At 40.1% G+C, this 21944-nt stretch overlaps 1 protein-coding gene across 5 annotated transcripts; it reads left to right on the top strand.

Moving 5' to 3' along the window:
- The first annotated feature begins 650 nt into the window (after positions 1-650).
- On the top strand, positions 651-21707 carry cep85l (centrosomal protein 85L). 5 transcript variants are annotated; one of them, XM_084952395.1, is made up of 13 exons: positions 654-1149; positions 3024-3115; positions 3206-3841; positions 5882-5967; positions 7893-8010; positions 8101-8268; positions 8382-8534; positions 9484-9638; positions 10887-11004; positions 11084-11134; positions 11473-11580; positions 16970-17147; positions 20393-21707. In XM_084952395.1, the coding sequence occupies exons 1-13, from the start codon at positions 1104-1106 to the stop codon at positions 20557-20559; spliced, it is 2076 nt and encodes a 691-aa protein (XP_084808521.1). In that variant the 5' UTR covers positions 654-1103; the 3' UTR covers positions 20560-21707. The 5 variants fall into 5 exon arrangements, with proteins under 5 accessions (XP_084808520.1, XP_084808521.1, XP_084808519.1 ...); XM_084952394.1 differs by having other exon boundaries at positions 651-1149; positions 3024-3841; positions 9487-9638; XM_084952393.1 differs by having other exon boundaries at positions 3024-3841.
- Positions 21708-21944: the final 237 nt, after the last annotated feature.

Here is a 21944-nt window from a genome sequence, read left to right on the forward strand (position 1 = left end):
GATCCCTAACGTAAACAAAGGAGCCATGCGCTGAGTGTCCAAATACGGGTGAAAAAAGTGGAGACAAAAGAAGAGAAAAGTCAACATAACTAGCACGAAGCGGTAATGCATGATGGCAGAATCTGATTGCTAAGACATAAGTTAAAGGTTAAGAGAAGTAAAGAGGAAAATAAGAAAGAAGCTCAGAAATGACAGGTAACACAGTTAAGGTTTCAGAAAAAGCATTCTGTCGTTTGTTTGCTTGATCATGCTTTAAACACATCAAAATGCATAGTGGGATTATAATACAAGTCAATACTGTGGCAATCACTTAGTAGCAAGGTGAATCGGTGATGCATTAGTGTGGTCTGCACTTCCTCTTCTTTGATTGGGTGAAATGAGTTGAAAGTAATTGGATGAGGGAACCATGGGGAGTGCCCGGCATAATTTCAATAAAACACCGTTTTGAACGCCGTTACAGCTGACACAGAACGCCGTAAAAAACGCAGTTTTTATGTGTCTTTGAACGGCGTTTTCTGCCGAGTGACGTAAAAAGCGGCGTTCGAAGACAGACGATAACGCCGTTTTTTTCAGTGTTTTAAATAATTAAACTGCGTTTTTTACGCAATTTCTTAACCAAACGGGTTAGAAAAGGGGCGATATTTGGCACTAATGGCTTGCCATACCATGCGATCGGGAATTAAAGAGAACAGGCGCTGCCGTAAAGGTGACTGTAGAAGCGCAAGAAATTTGACCGCGGTTTGTCACCCTAGCAATTTGTAGGCTGACTGAAAGCACGAGACTTCTCACGTTATTTGCACATTTTTGTTGAATAATTTCGTTACCGTGCCAGGAACGGTTTCAGCCCAGCCGAAGAATTACCATGAGGCGCATGCGGGTGTCGGAGGAAGAGATTACTGGGTGCACTTCCACTCATGGTTAACCCAAAACGGCCTCGTTTACTGGAAGTATGCATATATGACAGCTTTGCTGCTGGAGACTGTCGCGTCTCGAACGTCTTGCTTTTATTCTCCTTTGTCATCTTAGTGAGCTTAACGTGATTTTCCCTGCTCTGATATAAAAAGACCTTTATTTAAAAATGCGATGCAGAAGTGATTTTGAAGATGGATCCAATCATTTCTAATTTAAAGATGGAATCTAATAAAACAGGTAAGGAGCTTTGGAAATACATGATAGCCAAGTAAGGGGCTGGTTCCGTTTCATCTGCAGTGCTATGTCCTTGTTAAATCCTTTAACATATCGAGTATACGGCACGGTTGGTTCCGTTGTTACCGAGCTAGAAGTCATCCGTGGCTTTTATTATTTAGCACAGACATCTGATGCCACAGCATAGTCCATGTAGTAATATTCTTCAGATATTTGATCGTATGTTGTAAAATACATGTAAACACACTTTATAGTTTATCGTTAAATGACCGTTATATTAAACAATTCTCATTGTAAATTTTATGAAGTAGCCTGAATAACAAGCGTTATTACTGTAAATAATTTAGTCATATTGTGAAAACAAAGAGTTCTTAAGGTATCAGATAAATATAATATACATCACATCGGGGCTCTACTCTGGGCCAAGAGTCAAACTTGAGTCAAAGTTGTGAAAGAAAATTAAGATTACCCACAAACTGAATATGGACAGGATTTACTACAGTAGCTGAAAAATCCACTGGAAAAGGCACAAATGAGACTGTTTCGCCTCCGGTTCGTTCTGTTTGTGCGCACGCTCACTCAGCACTCGGCAGAGATCCCGCCCCCCCCCTCCCCAGCTAAACACCCAATCAATGTTAGTATGAAAATAAGCCGGTGTCGGGTTACTCAGTAGGCAGGGCAGAGCAAACTGAAGCAGCATATCTCTGTCGTCCAAATCACAGCGACTCGTGAGATAATTAACAAGTAAAAATATATCTGTATTTGTACAGTCAGTGGGAGACACTTCCACTGCTGTTATTACAGATTCAGTCTGGTAGAGAAGTGTTTCTCTCTGTGAGCCTGTCTGCTGCACAGAGCCGACTGCAGGACCCCGACACAAAGCCCCGCCCAGCTTTCAACTGTGCACTCAACAGATTCATATTCTGATGTAATCACAGTGATTTTAGTAAAGCTTATTCACTTTCCACCCCAGCTTCCAGCAGCTCACAAAGGGAAAGTTAATGCTGTGTGATAGGTCCTGTCATCTCACCATGTTACAAAAAAGAAAGAGGAATTTGGTGAGCTTGGCCCATGACAAGTTCATAGCAAATAACTTGATTATGGATGAATCTGAGAGAGGACAGTGGAGCTGTGCTGTGCTGTGCTGTGTGCTCTGTGCACAGCTGTGGTGTGTTTGGATATTTTTGGACATCTCAGCACTGAAGTTTCCAGGTCAGCTCTGAGTTCAGTCTTCATTTGGCATTTCAAAGAAGTTGACAAAGGTGGAAAATGTCTTACTCTTTTAGCACACGCTCTTAAGTCTCTGCAAACCCTGGAAGATTACGGCATAGGGTTAAAAGGAGTTTTGGGTTGCGTCGTAAGTTACAAGATAGATTTCCCAAGGAGCATATATGGTAAATGGTAATGATTCTTATATAGCTACTACTCTCCCGGAGCACTCAAAGCACTCTATACAACATACCACATTCACTGTCTTCAGTGCTTTTCAGTGTTTCCTAACTAACATTCACACACATTTATACTCCGATGGATGCATCGGAGAGCAACTTGGGGTTAGTATCTTGCCCAAGGATACTTGGCGTGCAGACTGGGGGAGCCATAGATTGAATCACTAGCCTTCTGATCAGTAGATGATCTGCTCTACCTCCTGAGCTACAGCCGTCCATGCATTATACACAATCTTGTCACTGCGGTCTTTTTGTAAATGCATACAGTACTTTTTTTCTTTTTTTTAAATGCTAAAACCCTTTCTTGAAGGGAATTTTTTTTACAGTTCTCAATAAATATAGGTTGGTGTTGTTTTAACAATGATTTCTATTTAGTTGTTATTTGATTCTTCCCATATTTTTTCTTTAACCTTTTATATCTTTCCCTAGATGACTCCAGTTCCAGTACCACCCATCTGTATTCCCAGCCACTCTTGCAGCAGCACTTGGGCCAGGATGATAATGGCATTCCTACTGTCCATGTAAGGCCATTTGTTTCATCCTCACATAAAACCACTTTTAAAATGCCAGCTTCAAGCCACAGCACAAATTACTCGTACTGGTCTTCTCAGCAGCATGTGCCAGCCACATCTCGTCTGGACCCACAAAGTTGTCTAGACACAAAGGACCATCAGTCTATCCGGAGGTGCTCCTCGCTTTCCAACTTATCATTAGGAACTGATACGTGCAATACTAGCACAGCAGGATATCGGTACAACCCAAATGCACAAGGATCCCTAGATAGAGTTCTACAGCATAGGCATAGAAGGGTACCTCAAGTTTCAGATGTCGACTTATATTTACCGCTACTTTCTCCCACAGCCTGCAGTGGCTTAATCCAGCACTCGCCAGGTGCCAGCACAGGTTACCAGTACAACAATTGCAGGCTATCCACTGGTTTGGAGGCAGATATGTCCCTTTTCTCACCTCTGTCTTCACCAGTGAAACAATACATGGACTACAGTATTTATCAACCCATCTCATACAACCAAATGGACTCTCCACTGGGTCATCAGACTAATAGAACCTCCCCAGTTCAACTTGAAGCACGCACCCAGATGTGGCTGACTGAGCACATGGAGCACAGGCTCAAAGGAAAGTGTGGAGGTGAACTTGGTCATAACAGTGATACTGGAACAGAGGGCTGCGGTGGAGATGAGCAGTCACTATGGCAACAGCGACATCAATGTGATCCAGGGCTTAAACAGGTGAGTGGGGTTTTACAGCTAGCATATAAAAGTGAAAATAAACATAGAAACGAGGAAAGTGAAAAAGTATGGAAATAAAAAGACCACGACTTGATCCTGTGTAGGTACATATGCTCATAGATTGAGAAAGGATGATTTAGGACACAGCAACCCTATTATTGAGAGAGGTAGTGACTTGTGGTTTGATCACTGTCTTTCTATGGCTTTCAAATATGTCTTCTCTTTAATCTCACCAACCAGCTGCCATGGAGTTGGCTACCCCTCCCTGAGTCTGGTTTTGACAGAGATCTTAGGTTGGGGGCAATGAACTTCTCCCTGTTAACATCATAACATGGAGCTCTCTATTTAGAGATAAGGTTGGGTGTTGTTTTAGAAATGGGTTTGCTTGTTAAGTCAACCCAAACCCGGCTGCTAACCTAAAACCTAGATTGGTCACCAATGACCCAATGGATATTTACTCCCTGTAACTGTAACCTTGGTAATACATTGTGAGACTGCTGGGGCAATCACACAGTCTCCAGTGTTTTAAAGTTTTTGTTTTACCGTACAATAAAAACTGTTTTGAAATGACTGTTGTGAACTGGCATAAAATAATACCAAATTAAATTCAGATGATTGGATATAAAATTCGCCATGTTTGACAAAAACCGAACACAAAAACCACAGTCAGCACAAACACCTCATACCAGTAATTATTTTTGCAGGCACTGGACATCTTGCAATCATTGTATTGTAGTGTTCTAGAGTTACAGTGGTGTGAAAAAGTGTTTGTCCCCTTTCTGATTGTCTATTTTTTTGGAAGGTATGTGTCCCATTACATCTGGCGTAAAAGTAACATAGTATTTCAGAAAAGTAACATCATACCAACAGTATCAATCAATCAATCATTCAATTTATTTATAAGCACATTTAAAAACAACAGAGGTTGACCAAAGTGCTGTACATAGTAAAAAGGTGAAAACTAGAACAAACACACAGAGCAAACTGGAGCAAAGTTAACATTATCAATAAGACGAAAAACAGAACAGGTAAGACAGGTAGATGACGAGCCACAAACATCGGCGCTATCTTGGATCTAACAGTAAAATATGGTGGTGGTAGTGTGATGGTCTGGGGTTGTTTTGCTGCCTTAGGACCTGGAACACTTGCTGTGGTAAATAGAACCACGAATTCTCCGGTCTGCCAAAACATCCCGAAGTAGAATGTCCGGCCATCTGTTTGTGACCTCAAGCTGAAGCGTATTTGGGTTCTGTAGCAGGACAATGATAGAAAACACATCAGCAAGCCCACTTCTGAATGGCTTAAAAACCCCCAAAATGAAGTCAAAGTTTGACTGAGATGCTGTGGCATGAGCTTAAATAGGCGATTCGTGTTCAATAACCCTTCATTGTGAATGAATTCCTGCAAAGATGAGTGGGCAAAAATTCCTCCACAGCGCTGTAAAAGACTCATTGCCAGTTATCGAAAAAGGCTTGATTGCAGTTGTTGCTGCTAATGGTGGCCCAGCAAGTTAGGGTTAGTTTAGGGGTGATTTCACTTTTTCACACAGGGCCATGTAGGTTTAGATTTTTTTCCCCATTAATAATAAACTTCTTCATTTAGAAACTGCATTTTGTTCTTATTTGTTTTATTTTTGTCTAATATTTAAATTTGTTTGATGATCTGAAACATTTAAGTGTGACAAACATACAGAAGTTAGGAAATCAGGAAAAGTGTATTTTTTTCACATCACTGTAAATATAACGCCATCTGTCCAACAGGGAAAAGCAAATCTAAACAAGAATGCACAAAAAATAATAAAGATGTTGCAATGACCCAGTCCAAGTCTGGACCTTAACACGACTGAAATGCTGTCAGGACCCTAAGAGAACTACATGCTGCTGAATCATGAGGTGTACTTAGTTTTTCACTGGGCAGTCCTGTGAAAACTTTCTCTACTACATGATTATAACTGACTTCAACTAAGGCTTTTACATTATGTCATGATTTCGCTGTGTGCATAAATTAGATTTTGTCTTCTCTATGTTTGTGTGTTACCAGATGCTGAGAGGGACCTCCCTGCCTGTCAACAATCTGGTCAAGGTAAAAGAGGATCTACTGAGACAAAGAGAGCAACAGATAAATAGGTACTGCAAGCCAAACAGACAGATTATTTAGTTGCCCTATATGGATGTGTGTGTGTGTGTGTGTACATTTGCATGCAGATGCATGCATATATAGAGTTAGCGTAGTGGTAACACTACCCACTTTCAGGTTGGGGGTCTGACTCCCGACCAGGGCATCTGTCTCCAGTAAGGATCCCCAGACTAGATCCCCTCATGCCTACCTTGGATAGGGATATGAGCAAGAAAGAGATAATTGAAGCCATACTGGCTCGGACGTTGTCTAGATCAGCGGTCCCCAACCCCCGGGCCTCGGACCGGTACCGGTCCGTGAGTCGTTTGGTACCGGGCCGCGAGAGTTGAGGCTCAGGTGTGAAATGTATGGTTTTCAGGGTTTTTATAGGTTTTCAGCGTTATTTTGTTATTGTTTTTATCGTTAACTCGGTTTTCCTGGGTCTTTTCACGTGTGTTATGAATAAATCTTTTTTTCGGTACCGGTACTAGTTTTATTTTGTTGTATTTATCCGCGATACCTTAAAGGCCGGTCCGTGAAAATATTGTCGGGCATAAACCGGTCCATGGTGCAAAAAAGGTTGGGGACCGCTGGTCTAGACAACCAAGGTTGGTATGAGGTGTTGAGGAATCAGGACACGCTGATGAGAAGTGGGCTACTAGAACAAGAAGGCATAAGTCGACAAGGGATGAAAACAGGGAGCTGTTGGAATTATACTATGCAAATAACCCCGGCGGAGGAGGTTACATGAAGAGGATGTGGAACCTATGGAATCGTTGATACCCAACATCCAGACTGACAACGAAACAACTCAGTGTTTTGTTGTCAACGAAACAACTCAGTGTTTCATTGACAGTTTCGCTCAGTGTTCCAACATTCGGAAGAAGCGATTGTACCCTCTGAAGGTGTACTCGAAGATGTGAATGCAGCATTACTGACAATCCCTAGTGCAACCATCACTGAATCTCTGATCTACACCACGGCAGCAGTGATGCTTGGCTGTAAAGTGAACAGCCTCAAGGAGCACTAGCCTCCATGTAGAAGGACACTAGAGGCCAAACTCAAGGCACTGAAAAGGGAAGTTAGCCAAAAATCAGAGTTGCAGCTAGGTTAAGTGCAGCAAGCTGTCCATACCTGAGCCCTTAAAACTGCCAAGAAAAGACCCACAGCCTGTACTCAGTGTACTCTTTGAAAAATATAAGAACAGTCCACCAAGACTAGAGAAGGACCAAAACCTATACTTATCTCAAACTAAATATGTGAAAGTTATTGTGGAACAAGCTGCGATCAGTTGCAACTGTGTATATTGTTATTCACCCAGGCTTACACTTGTTGATTTGATTTGTTTTGTTTTGTTTTCCTGCTTTCACTCCATTAGCGTTGGAAATATAAAACTTGTGTTAGTTTACAGAGTTTTAAGTAAAAAGTGAAGATGGTGGTAGCAAATAAGGAGTTGTGTATTTGATAAGAGAAGAACAACAAATAAAAACACCAGCTACAACTACCGCTTTTTGGCAGAGAATCATGGCCTTAGATGTGGATATTGTGATTCCTGTGCCTGCTGTTTGAGATTTGACTACAAACCACACCAGTGCATCCTGCAGGTTACAAAAGCAAAATTCTAACCTTTTACATGTACAACTTTGATGTTGTTTTTTATTTTTTATTGGAAATGTCTTGTTACTTTGAAGTATAAAAAGGCTTCCGAAAAACCCTAAAAACACACAACAGCACTATGGTACACTGAAGTGTTCCAAAAATTCTCTTTGTCACTACTTTCACTCTTCATCTGGCATGTTTGGGTATCTTTTGCAGATCCAAATTGTTCACCCTGTCAGTTCTCGAATAAACTTTATTTTATTCATTTATTTATTGCATATGGAAAAAACAATACAGATGGGAATCTTTTTAAGTAGGAACGAATTCTGTCTTTCAGACAAAAGCTACAGATCTTGCTACTACATGCGCGGATCAGAGATAACGAACAGAAAATACATCAGGTCTTAAAGAGCCAGAGAAGGTTGTTTGATGACTCTCACACCCGAAACATCCAGGTAATAAATGAACATTCATATCCAAATTTAATAACCACATAAAACATTTTTATAATTAAAGTTATAGCACAAGTTCTGGTCATCTTTAAGGACTCAACAATGAGAACTTCACGCAAGCAGCCACCTGATCAGTTGTCCTGTGATGAAGAACTTGTTAAGAAATTAGCTGTGGCTGAACTTGACACAATCCATTTCAGCAAAGTCTTCAAGCAAATTACTCAGAAATATTCAGAGGATATCAGAAAACTGGAAGAAAGGGTAGAGTAATCATTAATATATATATAACATTTTTTACTCTTTAAAGTATACTTTACTCTTGAAAGTATAGTAACGTAAACATATGTTTGAATATGTATTTTCTTCATCCACAGATAAAAACGAGGGATCGCTACATCAGTAGTCTAAAAAAGAAGTTTCAGCGAGAGAACAACCAAAACCAAGAAAACCAGCAACGCATAGAGACACTGGAGAAATACCTTTCTGACCTGCCAACATTAGATGAAGTACAGGTCCAGGCCAACAGGGTAAACACATATATATGAGCATACATACACACTGAGGTGAGTCAGGTTGATCAGTCAGAGACATTTTTCATCCTAGAGACTTGGAAACTAAGCAAGTGGCGTTTCATATGGGACAGGGACTCCTCTGTTCTCTGAGCGTAGTGCAAATGGGTTTCTGCAGGACAGTTTTACAATATAATCCCTGAGTTTGTTTTATCCTGTTTGTTTTCACCATATACTCCTCTTTCCTTCTGCTCTCGACCCCTAGACTGGGTACAGTCTAAATATGTTCCTAAAACAAGGTAAAATTTGTTGAGGTAGGCTAAGCCTACATTTAAGCTCTGTTTTTATTCAACATTACCTTCTCTGGGCAGTAAACAATTAATGTGCTGCATCACTTTAAAAGGAACAAGCAATGTGTAAAATTGTGTACACATTGCTTGTGTAACCCAGACTACTCCTAAAGATGGTCCACCAGCAGTGGACCTTTTGAACACGATAACTCGAGAAAAACGTCACCTAGGATTTTCAAATTAAAACCTAGGTGTATCTACTAAAACTCTTGGATGAGTTTGAATATAAGTGAAGGTCAATTACCAAAAATTTATTTTCATACAGTCTTTCCATTTCAACCTTGTTCATCATTGACTTTATTTTTTATTTGCCTGTTGATATTAGATACTTTGTTTGCTATCATTTAAATTAAACAATTTCTTGGAATTCCAATTCCACTATATTTAGAAGCCATTCCAGACTTTTCCCAAAACAATATAAGGTGATGTCATCAAGAAATAAATTATATTTTAACAATTTAGACATTTGTATGTTATTTATATATTTATATATAGAGAGTATAAACAGATTAAGGTCCAGGATTTAAAATTGTGAGACCCCATTTAGTCAGTCAGAGAGAGGATTAGGTTTTGTTCATACTGCTCTACTATCTCACTGTGCATATTTCTATTTTCAGCAGGAGGAGGCACAGCAGAAATGCAAGAAACTGGAGAAAATAGTGTCTCACCTAAAAAAGAGCCTAGAGGAAGGATGTACTTTGATGAAGGACAAAGACATCGAGATGAAGATGCAGGCAAAGAGAGAGAAAGAATTAATTGCATCTGTACATAGGTATATTTATGTGTATATGATACGTTTGTGTGCAAATAAGGTATGTCGTTTCTCACAGATTTGTGTTTGAGTGAATAAGAGTTAAGGACTGTACTAAAATCAGAAAATATACAGTGCCTGATTTAAAATTGGTTCTTCAAGGTCATTTTCTCACTGCTGATATTTTTAGACAGCTCTCTGGATGTCGTCTTATTATTAGCTGTACTTGTAAATGTCTAAAGGATGATAGATATCTCCTGATTCATCACCATAGTGCAAAAATAATTCGTCTTTGATTTAGGAAAGACTCATATCTTAGCCAAGGTCATCAACAGTTGAAATGAGTTAAACAATTATTAAATTCAATTTTCCTTGCCTCTTTAAAGCGCTTCTTCAACAGAGCAAGGCATGTCCAAAATAGCATTACTAAACGTACGATTTTTCTTTAGAGAGCATTATTAGATCAGTTTTGATAAAATAAGAGAAGGGTTTGAGCTTACACTTTGGTTTAGACTTGAAGAAAAGATGTGTTGAATTTTGGGGCATTGAAAATAAAACTTTGGATCAAAAGAAAAGAATCCAAAGTTGGATTCCCTGTTCTTTTTAATAGTTTAAAAAATATGTTTTCATGGGGGGGTTAATGGTCTGTCCTCATCTGTACTTTGACACAGAAGTTGATATTTGTTGTTTTACACTAATATTTGTAATAAGGTTGCAGCATATATGCAAGCAGTCACAGTGGATAGTCTAAGGAGCATTCTAGAAGTATGTAAGCAAGCGTGGTGTAATCATTCTTCATTTGCTCAAAAGACAATGTTGTAGAAGACAGAGCCAAATTGAAATTGGGTACACATTTTTACCCCTTAGTCGTAAAGCGCTGTTAGAGTATCGCTGTCACCCTATCAAGGTCAGAAGTCAAGTTTTCTGAAAATCTTGGGAATGCCATATCTCAAGAAGGAACTCGCATAGGAATTTCACATTCAGCCTCTAGTGATGCATCTAGTAAAAATTTCAGAAGAGTTTAAATCCCAGTGAGCTTGAACTGAAAGTAAAGGTACAGTTCCAGAAGATTATGATCACATATGGTACATGCGCACTGGCAGATCTGAAGTATTTCCTGTCGTTAACTACACAGTTCACGTGCATTAACTGTAAACCCACATCTTCATTCACTGTAAAGATGACACAAGTGATACTAAATGATCTATTTATGATATTCTTTTCATTTCATTCATGTCTCTGTTTTGTTCATGTCTTATTCTGGTAAAGTCTACAGCAAAAGGTGCAGCAGTGTTTGGATGATGGGGTGAGGTTACCTATGCAAGACTTGAAGCGGCTTGAGGTGGAAAACCATCAGCTTATTAAGCAGCAAGATCACAGCAGCAAGGTAGCATTCTAAACACATGTATGCACATACACAAAACCCATGAAGAAGCCATTCACGTGTTGTGTCTGATCACCTCCAGCTGTTTAAGCATCAACGAGAACAGATTGAGAGACTGACCTCACAACTCATGGTAGGTTGTTATAAATCTACACCCTCACTGTACAATTATTGTATATGCTGTATTTCTTTACTGAAATTCACTTAATAATCGAGGGATGTGATAAATGGTTAGAGAGGCAAAGTTGAAATCATTTGGACATGTACAGTGGATGGATAGTGGATATACTGGGCAGTTGTGAATGAAGGCATCAGACAGGAGAGGACCTCATAGGCTCTTGGATCTAGTGAGATGGAGCTCATCCACTGTGACAAAGACTAAACACATTGAAAGAAGAAGACGATCAATGACTGTATATTATTTTTCTGTAGAAAACATAAGCTCATCTGTCACATTCTTTGTTTTGTTAGTCTACCAGCACAACACTGCAGAAGAAAAGAGGCCTTTCTCGTCAGCAATATTCTTACCTTCCAGAAAAGGGAAAAAGCCTGAATACACCCAGTACAGCCTTCCTTCAGGTATCTGTGGTGGAAGTATTAGCTTAATTCTTCTGCCTGTCTAATTGATTTTTGGTTAGTCATTGATAGGTGCTGAATCTCCTCTGCCCCAAACCTTTAGCCACAACTCAGATCATCACATGAGAGGAAAATTAAGCATATCATTTACTGAAATTACTTTAATTTTAGTCTTCAGATCATTTACTTATTAAACTTGATTGATTGTTGATTCTCTATCAACAGCTTTATTTTTGAGATTAAGTTCTTTCCAACTATCAATGATATATGAACAGTGGTGGTGTTGTTACTCAAAGTAATAATCCATTATTATACATTTCTCATTACTGTTTTAAAAAGTGTGGCAGTGTGTTACTTAATTACTCCCTGTAAAAACACTATTCAATTCAATTCAGTTTTATTTATATAGCGCCAAATCACAACAAAAGTCGCCTCAAGGCGCTTCATAGATACAGAGAAAAACCCAACAATCATATGACCCCCTATGAGCAAGCACTTTGGCGACAGTGGGAAGGAAAAACTCCCTTTTAACAGGAAGAAACCTCCGGCAGAACCAGGCTCAGGGAGGGGCGGCCATCTGCTGCGACCGGTTGGGGTGAGAGAAGGAAGACAGGATAAAAAACATGCTGTGGAAGAGAGACAGAGATTAATAACAAGTATGATTCAATGGTCTATTAACACATAGTGAGTGAGAAAGGTGACTGGAAAGGAAAAACTCAATGCATCATGGGAATCCCCGGCAGCCTACGTCTATTACAGCATAACTAAGGGAGGATTCAGGGTCACCTGGTCCAGCCCTAACTATATGCTTTAGTAAAAAGGAAAGTTTTAAGCCTAATCTTGAAAGTAGAGATAGTGTCTGTCTCCCAAATCCAAACTGGAAGCTGGTTCCACAGAAGAGGGGACTGAAAACTGAAGGCTCTCCCTCCCATTCTACTTTTAAATACTCTAGGAACAACAAGTAGGCCTGCAGTGCGAGATCGAAGTGCTCTAATAGGGTGATATGGTACTATCAGGTCATTAAGATAAGATGCCTGATTATTTAAAACCTTGTATGTGAGGAGCAGGATTTTGAATTGAATTGAATTTGTTTTATTGTCAAAGGAGCTTGCAAAGAAAAGCGTCTGGACTTCTTTAAGTTACTTGAAGACGTTTCACCTCTCATCCGAGAAGCTTCTTCAGTTCTAAGGTCAAATGGTGGAGAGTCCCAGATATAAACCTAGTGGGAGTATCCCCCCACAGAGGGACAAAAGGACCCCCTGATGATCCTCTAATCGCCTGAGCCAAGGTGTGAAACTGGGTGTGGGTCCCAATCAGCCAGAGTTTCGGGTGTGTTCATTGTGAAACCTGGCCCCACCTTATCATGCGAATTCCTGAGGTCAGATGGCCCAGGATGTGAGTGGGCGTTAAGGCGTCTGGGAAGGGATCTCAAAACTGGATTATAGATGGCAGAGAGTTGGTGTCGTAAACCCCCGCCTCTGTTCAAAGATGGTCGCTCACAGTGGACATAGATGGCTTCTTTCACTCCTCTTTCAAACCATCTGTCCTCTCTGTCCAAAATGTGAACATTGGCATCCTCAAATGCCAATGTTCACATTTCGAGGATGCCAATGTTCACATTTTGGACAGAGAGGACAGATGGTTTGAAAGAGGAGTGAAAGAAGCCATCTATGTCCACTGTGAGCGACCATCTTTGAACAGAGGCGGGGGTTTACGACACCAACTCTCTGCCACTGCCCACATGAGATCCCTTCCCAGACGCCTTAACGCCCACTCACATCCTGGGCCATCTGACCTCAGGAATTCGCATGATAAGGTGGGGCCAGGTTTCACAATGAACACACCCGAAACTCTGGCTGATTGGGACCCACACCCAGTTTCACACCTTGGCTCAGGCGATTAGAGGATCATCAGGGGGTCCTTTTGTCCCTCTGTGGGGGGATACTCCCACTAGGTTTATATCTGGGACTCTCCACCATTTGACCTTAGAACTGAAGAAGCTTCTCGGATGAGAGGTGAAACGTCTTCAAGTAACTTAAAGAAGTCCAGACGCTTTTCTTTGCAAGCTCCTTTGACTATGATGACCTGGATGACTGAGAACCTTCACAGACAATTTGTTTTATTACTTTTGCATTACTCCATAACATGGCCTAAAATGCATTGTAATACAATTACTACTTAAAGTGGACAAGAAGCGCTACATGTGTTAAGGCTTATTTGAACCATGGAAACCTACTAAAGAAAACTGTCATAGATTTAACTCTGTTGAGCTTTTTAATTAAATTCTTCAAATTCTGTTAAACATTCACGGAGGGGATATTCATCTCCGCCTATGTGCCGAACGACAGTTCAGAGTACCTGGCTGCCTTTGAGTCCCTAGGTGGGGTGCTTGAGGGTGCTGCACCTGGGGACTCTCTCATTACTGGGAGACTTCAACACTCATGTGGGCAGTGACAGTGAGACCTGGACGGTCGTGGCTGGAAGAAGCGGCCTGCCAGATCTGAAATCGAGCAGTGTTTTGTTATTGGACTTCTGTGCAAACCACAGTAACAAAAACCTTGTTCAAACATAAGGGTGTCCATAAGTGCACATGGCACCAGGACACCCTAGGCCGCAGTTCATAAGATCAGTTTTGTAATTGTATCATCAGATCTGCAGAAGTATGTTCTGGACACTCGGGTGAAGCAAGGTGCTGAGCTGTCAACTGATCAACACCTTGTAGTAAGTTGTATCAGGTGGCGGGAGAGGATGTTCGACAGACCTGGGGCACCTAAACGGATAGTGTGGGTGTGCTGGGAACGCCTGGCAGAGGCCCCCACCTGTGGGATTGTCAACAGGAGACTGCGGACATTGAGTTCGAATGGACCCTCTTCAGCACCTCCATTGCTGAAGCTGCTGCACTGAGCTGCGGCCGCAAGGTGGTTGGTGCCTGTCGTGGTGGTAACCCCCGAACCAGATGGTGGAGACCGGAGGTGAAGGAAACCATCAGGCTGAAGAAGTCCTATTGGGCTTGGTTAGCCTGTGGGACTTCAGAGGCAGCGTATAGGTACAGACAAGTCAAGTGGAACGAGGCTCGGGCATTAATTGAAGCAAAAATTCAGTTGTGGGAGGAGTTCAGAGAGGACATGGAAGAAGACTTTCTTTTTCAAAGACCTCCTTAATCCCACTAGGACATCTTCTGTAGAGGAAGCAGAGTCTGGGGACGAGGGGGATGACGCATCCATCACCGGTGTAAGGTCACTGAAGTTAAAAAACTCCTTGTTGCTGTAGCTCAGGTGGTTGAGCAGGTCACTTTCTAATCGGAAGGTTTGTGGTTAAATCCCCTTCTACTCTCATCTGCATGTCAAATATCCTTGGGCAAGATACTTAACCCCAAGTTGCTCTCCGGAGTATGAGTACGAGTGAATGTTAGATAGAAAGCTCTTGGAGCATAGAAAAAATAGCTTGTACGAATGGGTGTGAATGGGCGAATGAGGCAAGTTGTGTAAAACACTTTGAGTGCTCAGAGTAGAAAAGCGCTATATAAGAACTAGTCCATTTACCATTTACCATTCCTTGGTGGCAGGGCCCCTCGGGTGTTGTAGGGCTGTCAGGAGCGGTACCTCTGGATTGGCAGACCAGGTGGTGGTTCCCATCATCAAGAAGGGGGACCAGAGGGTCTGTTCCGCCTCCCCAGCAAAGTCTATGCCAAGGTGCTGGAAAAGAGAGTCTATCCGTTAGTCGAATACAGGAGGAACAATGCGGTTTTCGTCCTGGTTGCAGAACACTAGACCAGTTCTTTACCTTTTCAAGGATACTTGAGGGTTAATGGGAGTTTGCCCAACCAGTCTACATGCCTTTTGTGGACTTAGAGAAGACATTTGACCGTGTCCCTTGGAGTATTCTGTGGGAGGTCTTTTGGAAGTATGGGGTGTCTGGCCATTCGATCCTTATACAACTGTTGCAAGAGCAATACGTAGGACTTGTTTCCGGACTGGATCGACTCGAGACATTATATCCAATTCCATGAGATAGTTGTTTCCAAAACTATTATGCATTTCACTCAAAATGGTATTTCATCTGGACAACAAAGCTACACAGAGCAGATGAAGATGGCTGAGGGGTCAGACTGTCATAGTCCCTATGTCCTCACTGGTAGACTCACCGTTCTGTTGTGTGTATGTGTGTGCATTCTGGTTTTTGTGCAGAAGCAGGACTCGCCGGGACTTTTGTCTCCAAACACCTGGTTTAATCACACACTTGTTCCTGATGTACTCATTGTGCCATCTTCTTAAGGGAGTGGCCATTATTTAATCCTCACTGGATCATTGTCTTGCAAAAGTTAGTGCAACTCACCTCCAACCCTTGAGTTAATATTTCAGCTTGCCTGTGAGAGATGCCAGTCTGTATTTTCACTGTGCTCAGGTTTGCTTGGAGAATCCCCTATGGTGAACAGTCTTTGTGTGGGTTTGAGAGAGAGTCTGGAAACAGTTGGAGAGTGGGGAGAGCTATAGTGGAGTGAACTGTTCTGATAATTTTGAAACTGTCATTATTTACTGTAAATAAACGTAATGTACTTTGACTTGGAGCCCTGTGTGTGAGGGGCTCCAAGTCATCCTGATAATAACGATTTACAGTAGTCCATCATGTTGAACCAGCAGCAAGAACCTGAATTTCAATAGGTAAAAAAGGCACCGATGAGCAGTGCTGCAGGCTCTGTCTTTGTCTGTTCACGTTTAAATGATGTACATCTAAGCATGAACAGACGTGTATATTCTACATGACTGTGGCTTTCACTGTGTAGTCTCTGCGCTGGATTTTATTTGGATTACATTTGTGCTTTTGGCTTTGTGTTCATACCTAAATACTAAGAGAAAAATTGTGTGTCTGCATAATATGTTTGAAATGCAAAAGTAATGTGAAGAGTAGTATAACAAATTACATTCTTATGGGAGTAATAAAATAAGTAAGTGCAGTACTTCTTAAAAGTAATGCATGACTTCTAAGAAAAGTGTTTTGTGTAATATGTGTAACACATTACTTTTCTGAGTAATGACCAATAAACAGGGGAAATGCCTCCAACATACACAAATCTGTGATCCCACAGCATGCAGTTAGTTTGCATGAATGTAATTTCTTTGATATGCTGCTTAAAGATTGTGGTTACTTTCAAAGTGAGCCAGTGAGAACCCAATGAGAATCGCTATTGAAATCAGAATCGCTAAATTGGCATTAATTCCCATCCCTAGCTGTCAGTGTATGTTAAATAGGAAAAAAATAGCACTCATGCTAGACTGAATATAGAAAAAGTTGCAGTGATCCCTGAGAGCTGGGTTTTCTGATACATGGGAACATGTTGTTCCAAGATATTTAAAAAATATTTTCTTTTTTCTTTTTTTTCACTGACAAGCAGCAGGTGATGGACGAAGGGTTGCTGGTGTCTTCTTTAGCCCATGTGGAAATTCCAGAAGTGGACCAGCTGCTGAAAGAGATGTCCCTTTGTCTACTGGACCTCCAGGGTCTCTGCAGCATCTTGGCTCAGAGAGCGCAGGGGAAAGAGCCCAACCTGTCTTTGCTTCTAGGAATGACATGTATGTAGGCATACATTTTATACTTATTTATACTTATTCTTTATGTATCACTTGTAACCTACTGTAGTTAGAGGGCGAACACAAATAGAGACATTTATGACTTTTTTGATACAAATAAGATTTGTAGCATTTGTAAAAAAAAAAATTATATATATATATATATATATATATATATATATATATATATATATATATATATATATATATATATATATATATATATATATATATATATAATTTTTTTTTTTTTTTTTTTTAGTCATCAATTAGCAGTTTTCTTTGTGCGCATGTGAAATTCCAGGAATAGGGCTCTCAAAATCATTTTCGGAGCTGTTGATTTAATTTTAAATCCCATTCCAAGATTTCAGTTGTCAGCTGTCTGGAGCCAACAACAACGACAATAGCAGCTGATTATAAGCTAACATTATACCCACTAATGTCCTAAAAATCACAAGAGTTTATTCGATAACTGTCAGAGTTCAATAATGTCAGCTCAAATTCAAAGAAAGCTTTGGTAATGCCGGCAAGGAAGAGCTAACAACTACAAAAACAGTGCTTAGCGATACTGAGGTGATACTGTTGGTGTCATCTGACAGAAGTGACTTTCACTGACTCATGGATCTGAATCAGACTCAAAATTTTACAGCCTCTTCCAGAGTAAAATACATGTGGATGGTTCTTACTTAACGTATTGACAGCTGAGGTAAAGTGAGGTTGTTAAAGTGTATCACTTTAATGTTTACTAACTTAAAATAAATAAATGGTAATAAACAGCTGCAAAAACTATTTTATAATTATCTGATTAATTACACAGGTTTGCAACCAAAAATCTGCATAGGGTTTTTTGACTGTTTCTTGTAGATTTTTACTCACTGAAACAAGGAAAAATGTTTTTAAAATTCCATCACGTCAGGTTTTCTTGCAAAACTCATGTTTTTAAGTTTAATTAAGCATACAATTTCCCTTTTTAAACTGAAATCTGGTATCCTATATTTGAGTTAAAAAAAAAACATATCCACTAATGATTTCTTACATGAATTTAATATATATTCTAAGAGCGAAAGCGTGTTCAGGGAAGCATCAAAGAGAAGAAGAGTAAACATGTAGTGTTAAATATATATCATGAAGGAATTTTTTTTTTCTTTGTTCTGTTATATGAAAAATTATGCATAGTTAATTGTAATAAATATTCATTTTTTTCATCGTTGCTGTGCTTTTTTAATATAAACTCCTCATGTTTTGCAAAAAAAACTCAGTTTTTTGCAAAACATGAGGAGATGGAGATCATTTTTGGATTCAACACCCTAAAAACATAACATTTACCCAAAGTATCCCATGCTACGGAAGTACGGAAGAGGATTAAGAAGATAGTATGTCTTTTTTTCCCTTCTTTTCCAGAATTCTTTTAAAAACGTCAGGATTCTGACTTTTTTAAAAGAATTTTTTTTTCTCATGATTCTCAGAATTCTGGAAACGAAGAAAAAAAAGTGGCCTTAATCCTCTTCCGTACTACGCAGCTGATTTTCTTTCTGTTTTTCTTTTTTCTGGAGACCTGTGTTATCAGAAACCTTTGAACTTCAACAACATATTTCAGGGCATTGAAATATATTTTTTTTCTATCAAACACAAAATCATTATTTATAACTTGGATGAACAAAACTAGCTGTGACCCAACTTTTTTTTCTTAGTGTTCCCCACACACAGATTTTAAGATTTACGTATATAAACAGATGCTAGCCCCAGACTACAACATCATCCTTCTGAACTTTTTAGGTTATTTACGAAAGATTGTCTTCCTCACATAACAATGGATCCGTATACATCTGACCAACCCCACAAAAAGATTATAAATCTGTGGAAACCACTCAGAGCTGTGTTTGACTCATCATGAAATCAAACTTCTTCACCTTCTGTTTGCACAAGTGGTTTTCTTGCAGTAGACGTAAATCCACATATGATGTCCCTATGTTTAATATTTTGTGCCTGATTTCCAAATCCACAGATATTCCAGCTAACAAATGTATTTGTTAACATGACTAATAGGAAAGTTAGAAATGATTATGCATAAAAGTGGATAGTCATTTCTAACTTTCCTTTCCCCCGATAGAGAAGAAATGTAACAATAAACATGTTTAAACATAAAATAAGATAAGTTTCACTTGCTGGACCATCAGCTGTCTGTTGATGCCACTGGATGGGACCTCACTGTGGCAAACTTCAGAGCAATACACCAGTAAGGACCACAGGTAGCTTACAGTTGAATTCATTTCAATTCAATTTTATTTATAAAGCACCAAATCACAACAACAGTCGCCTCAAGGTGCTTTATATTGTAAGGTAGACCTTACAATAATACATACAGAGGAAAACCCAACAATGATATGATTCTTATATGTCTGCATGCAGCAGGGACCTACCAAGCACAATAACTCGCACTGGTAATATGTTAGTAGGAGTCACAGCCAACTCACATGAAGAAAGCACCAGTCGTGTAAGTCATGGCTCTGTGAGCAACACACAAGGCTGTCTGCATTGGCTGGAGAGAACTCACTCGCCATCCTCTTCCATTAGGCGCCATAGGAAGGTTGCATCAAGCATGTGACCTCATGAACCGCGAGCAAGCATCACACCCAACTTACAGCTGAGTTTTCTTTTTTTTTGTTTTACAAAGCACTGAGTGTTTAACCCGTGACTTCGTGAGCAACACATTGTTCTAAACTCACTCGCCAGGCAGCCAGTGCATCACAAATTTTGGGCCATTCACTCTAGCTAGCGGTCAGCACAGCCTGGGCGGAGTCCTATTTAAAAGGGCCTTGACACAGCAAGGTCCCATCCAGCACGTAAACCATGAGCAATACGCAGGCAAGGGGTCACAGCCAGAAAGTCAACATATGCTTCCCATTAAACAGGCAGGTGGACTAAATACTGTAACCCAACTCAGTCGTAATACTGATGCAGACTCCCAACACTCTGCACAGCTGTGGGGCATGACCAGTCAAGCCTAAGTGTCTTGAAGAAGTTTCCATGTGCCCTGATGCCCTAATCATGGAGTCATACCCCGAGTGTAGCGACAGTCTCAATGTAATAGAGCACAGTTGCACTGCATGAGAGACATGTGTATGGTGCCTTCTGCCCTAATCATTTTCTTTTCAAGGCACTGCTTCACATTTCTTCATGCAGTCATAATCTGGCTCACTAAATATTGTCCTTGACTTTTTCATTTTTCATTTGTTTTCTCTGTTCAGCGCTGACCTTTTCAGCAGAGGAGAGTGACTGCAAAGTGGTGGCAGTGGAAGACAAGTTAAGGTTAAAGTTACTGGAAGTTGGCCAGCTGAGGAAAGACATCGATGCGCTGAGGAAAAGCATCTCAGACTGCTATGATCAGTTTATGGGTGACTGCATTTCTCAGTGACTTCCTTTCACATTCTGTACTTCGCAGAGAAAGAATGCAAAAATGATACTTGTATGATCGCTGTGTACAAGTAACTGACATCTCCCTTTGGAGCTGAGTGGACAGCACGCTCACATATATATGGGACAACCCCAAACTTCCTGTCAAAAAGTATCCAGGTGGAGCGTGTGAATGAACAAGGACAATGGTTGTTAATGTTTTCCTAAACTGTTTAATAAGCTTTTAAAAAATCAGTTTTGAGGATCCGCTAATTTGGAAAAACAGCTGCTTGGAAAGACACTGGGATCCCAAAGGCGCATCTGTATAGTTTCTCCAGCAGTCAGCTAATCGTGTTGCTGCTGCTGGATGCAACTCGTATTTTAATACATGGCAGGAGCTCTCTGATGTCAGGTCAATAAAGAGAGATCGTACGAAGGAACTGAATGTAATTGAGTTATTATAAACACGTGTTAAAAAGAGTATATACAAATGTAAAGCAAGCTGCACACTGAGATAAAGTAAGGGGACAATATTTCAAGTATAAAACAGTAATTCTTGTATTGCACTTAAAGTATGAAAAGAATATTATTGTCCCCCTGAAAGCACTGAGTACGTGATCGGTTCCATTTGTTTGTCTGTTTGTTAGCAGTCTAGCATCTGATGATAGACACCAACAGCCCGAGCTGATTGAAAGCAAGAACAAAAAGGTGACATCAAATATCCAAATCAGTAAAACTTTATGTCACTCACAATTTTTAAAGATTGTTTTCAAACTTCACAACAACATACGAGGCCTTTGGGGACATGAGTACCTAAGCTGGCTAAGCATTTGACCTTGATCTTCATTTACAGTCAAAGTTGACCTTCAAGAAACAAATGAGACCGTATGAGCAGTATATGGTATATATGAGGAGAGAACTGTACAACACACCTCTTATTTATTTTTTTTTTAGTACAATGGCCTACAACATCACAATGATTCCATAATAGGTCTACATCATTATAATGTAATAAAAACATCATAAAACAGATTTAGTACGTTCTCTCTGAGTGATCTTGTTGAAATATATACTGCACTTGTGAATAAGGCAGATTATGGCAGGAAAGACGCAAATGTGCAAGCTTGTTGTGCGTGTATGTGTCTGATTAAACTGTCTGTTGATTGTTTCGATGTGCGGTCTTTATGAATCTCCATTTTCACAGCAGACAGTGATGCCCATGTGAGGATCTTCACTAGCACGGCCCTAGAAAATAGAAAAGTCACTTAGTGTCTCTTTGTTTGTTTTTTAATGAAAATATTCATCTATCACCATGGCTTCACAAAGTACTTACAAACGTCTTTGTTTCCTAGCATTAGCTTTCTTCTGTGTACAGGAAGCCTGTTTCACTCCTAATCTTTGATCTGT

The sequence above is a fragment of the Perissodus microlepis genome, chromosome 15 (genome assembly GCF_051167445.1).
Source record: "Perissodus microlepis isolate ML-2025 ecotype Zambia chromosome 15, ASM5116744v1, whole genome shotgun sequence".
In the NCBI taxonomy this organism is placed as follows: Eukaryota; Metazoa; Chordata; class Actinopteri; order Cichliformes; family Cichlidae; genus Perissodus; species Perissodus microlepis.

Excerpts from the sequence above, each read along its gene's own strand:
- cep85l (XM_084952393.1), top strand. The coding sequence starts at position 1,104 with ATGGATCCAATCATTTCTAATTTAAAGATGGAATCTAATAAAACAG. Across the intron at positions 8,011-8,100 it reads CTCACACCCGAAACATCCAG|GACTCAACAATGAGAACTTC; the intron begins GTAATAAATGAA and ends GTCATCTTTAAG. Across the intron at positions 11,581-16,969 it reads CCAGTACAGCCTTCCTTCAG|CAGGTGATGGACGAAGGGTT; the intron begins GTATCTGTGGTG and ends ACTGACAAGCAG.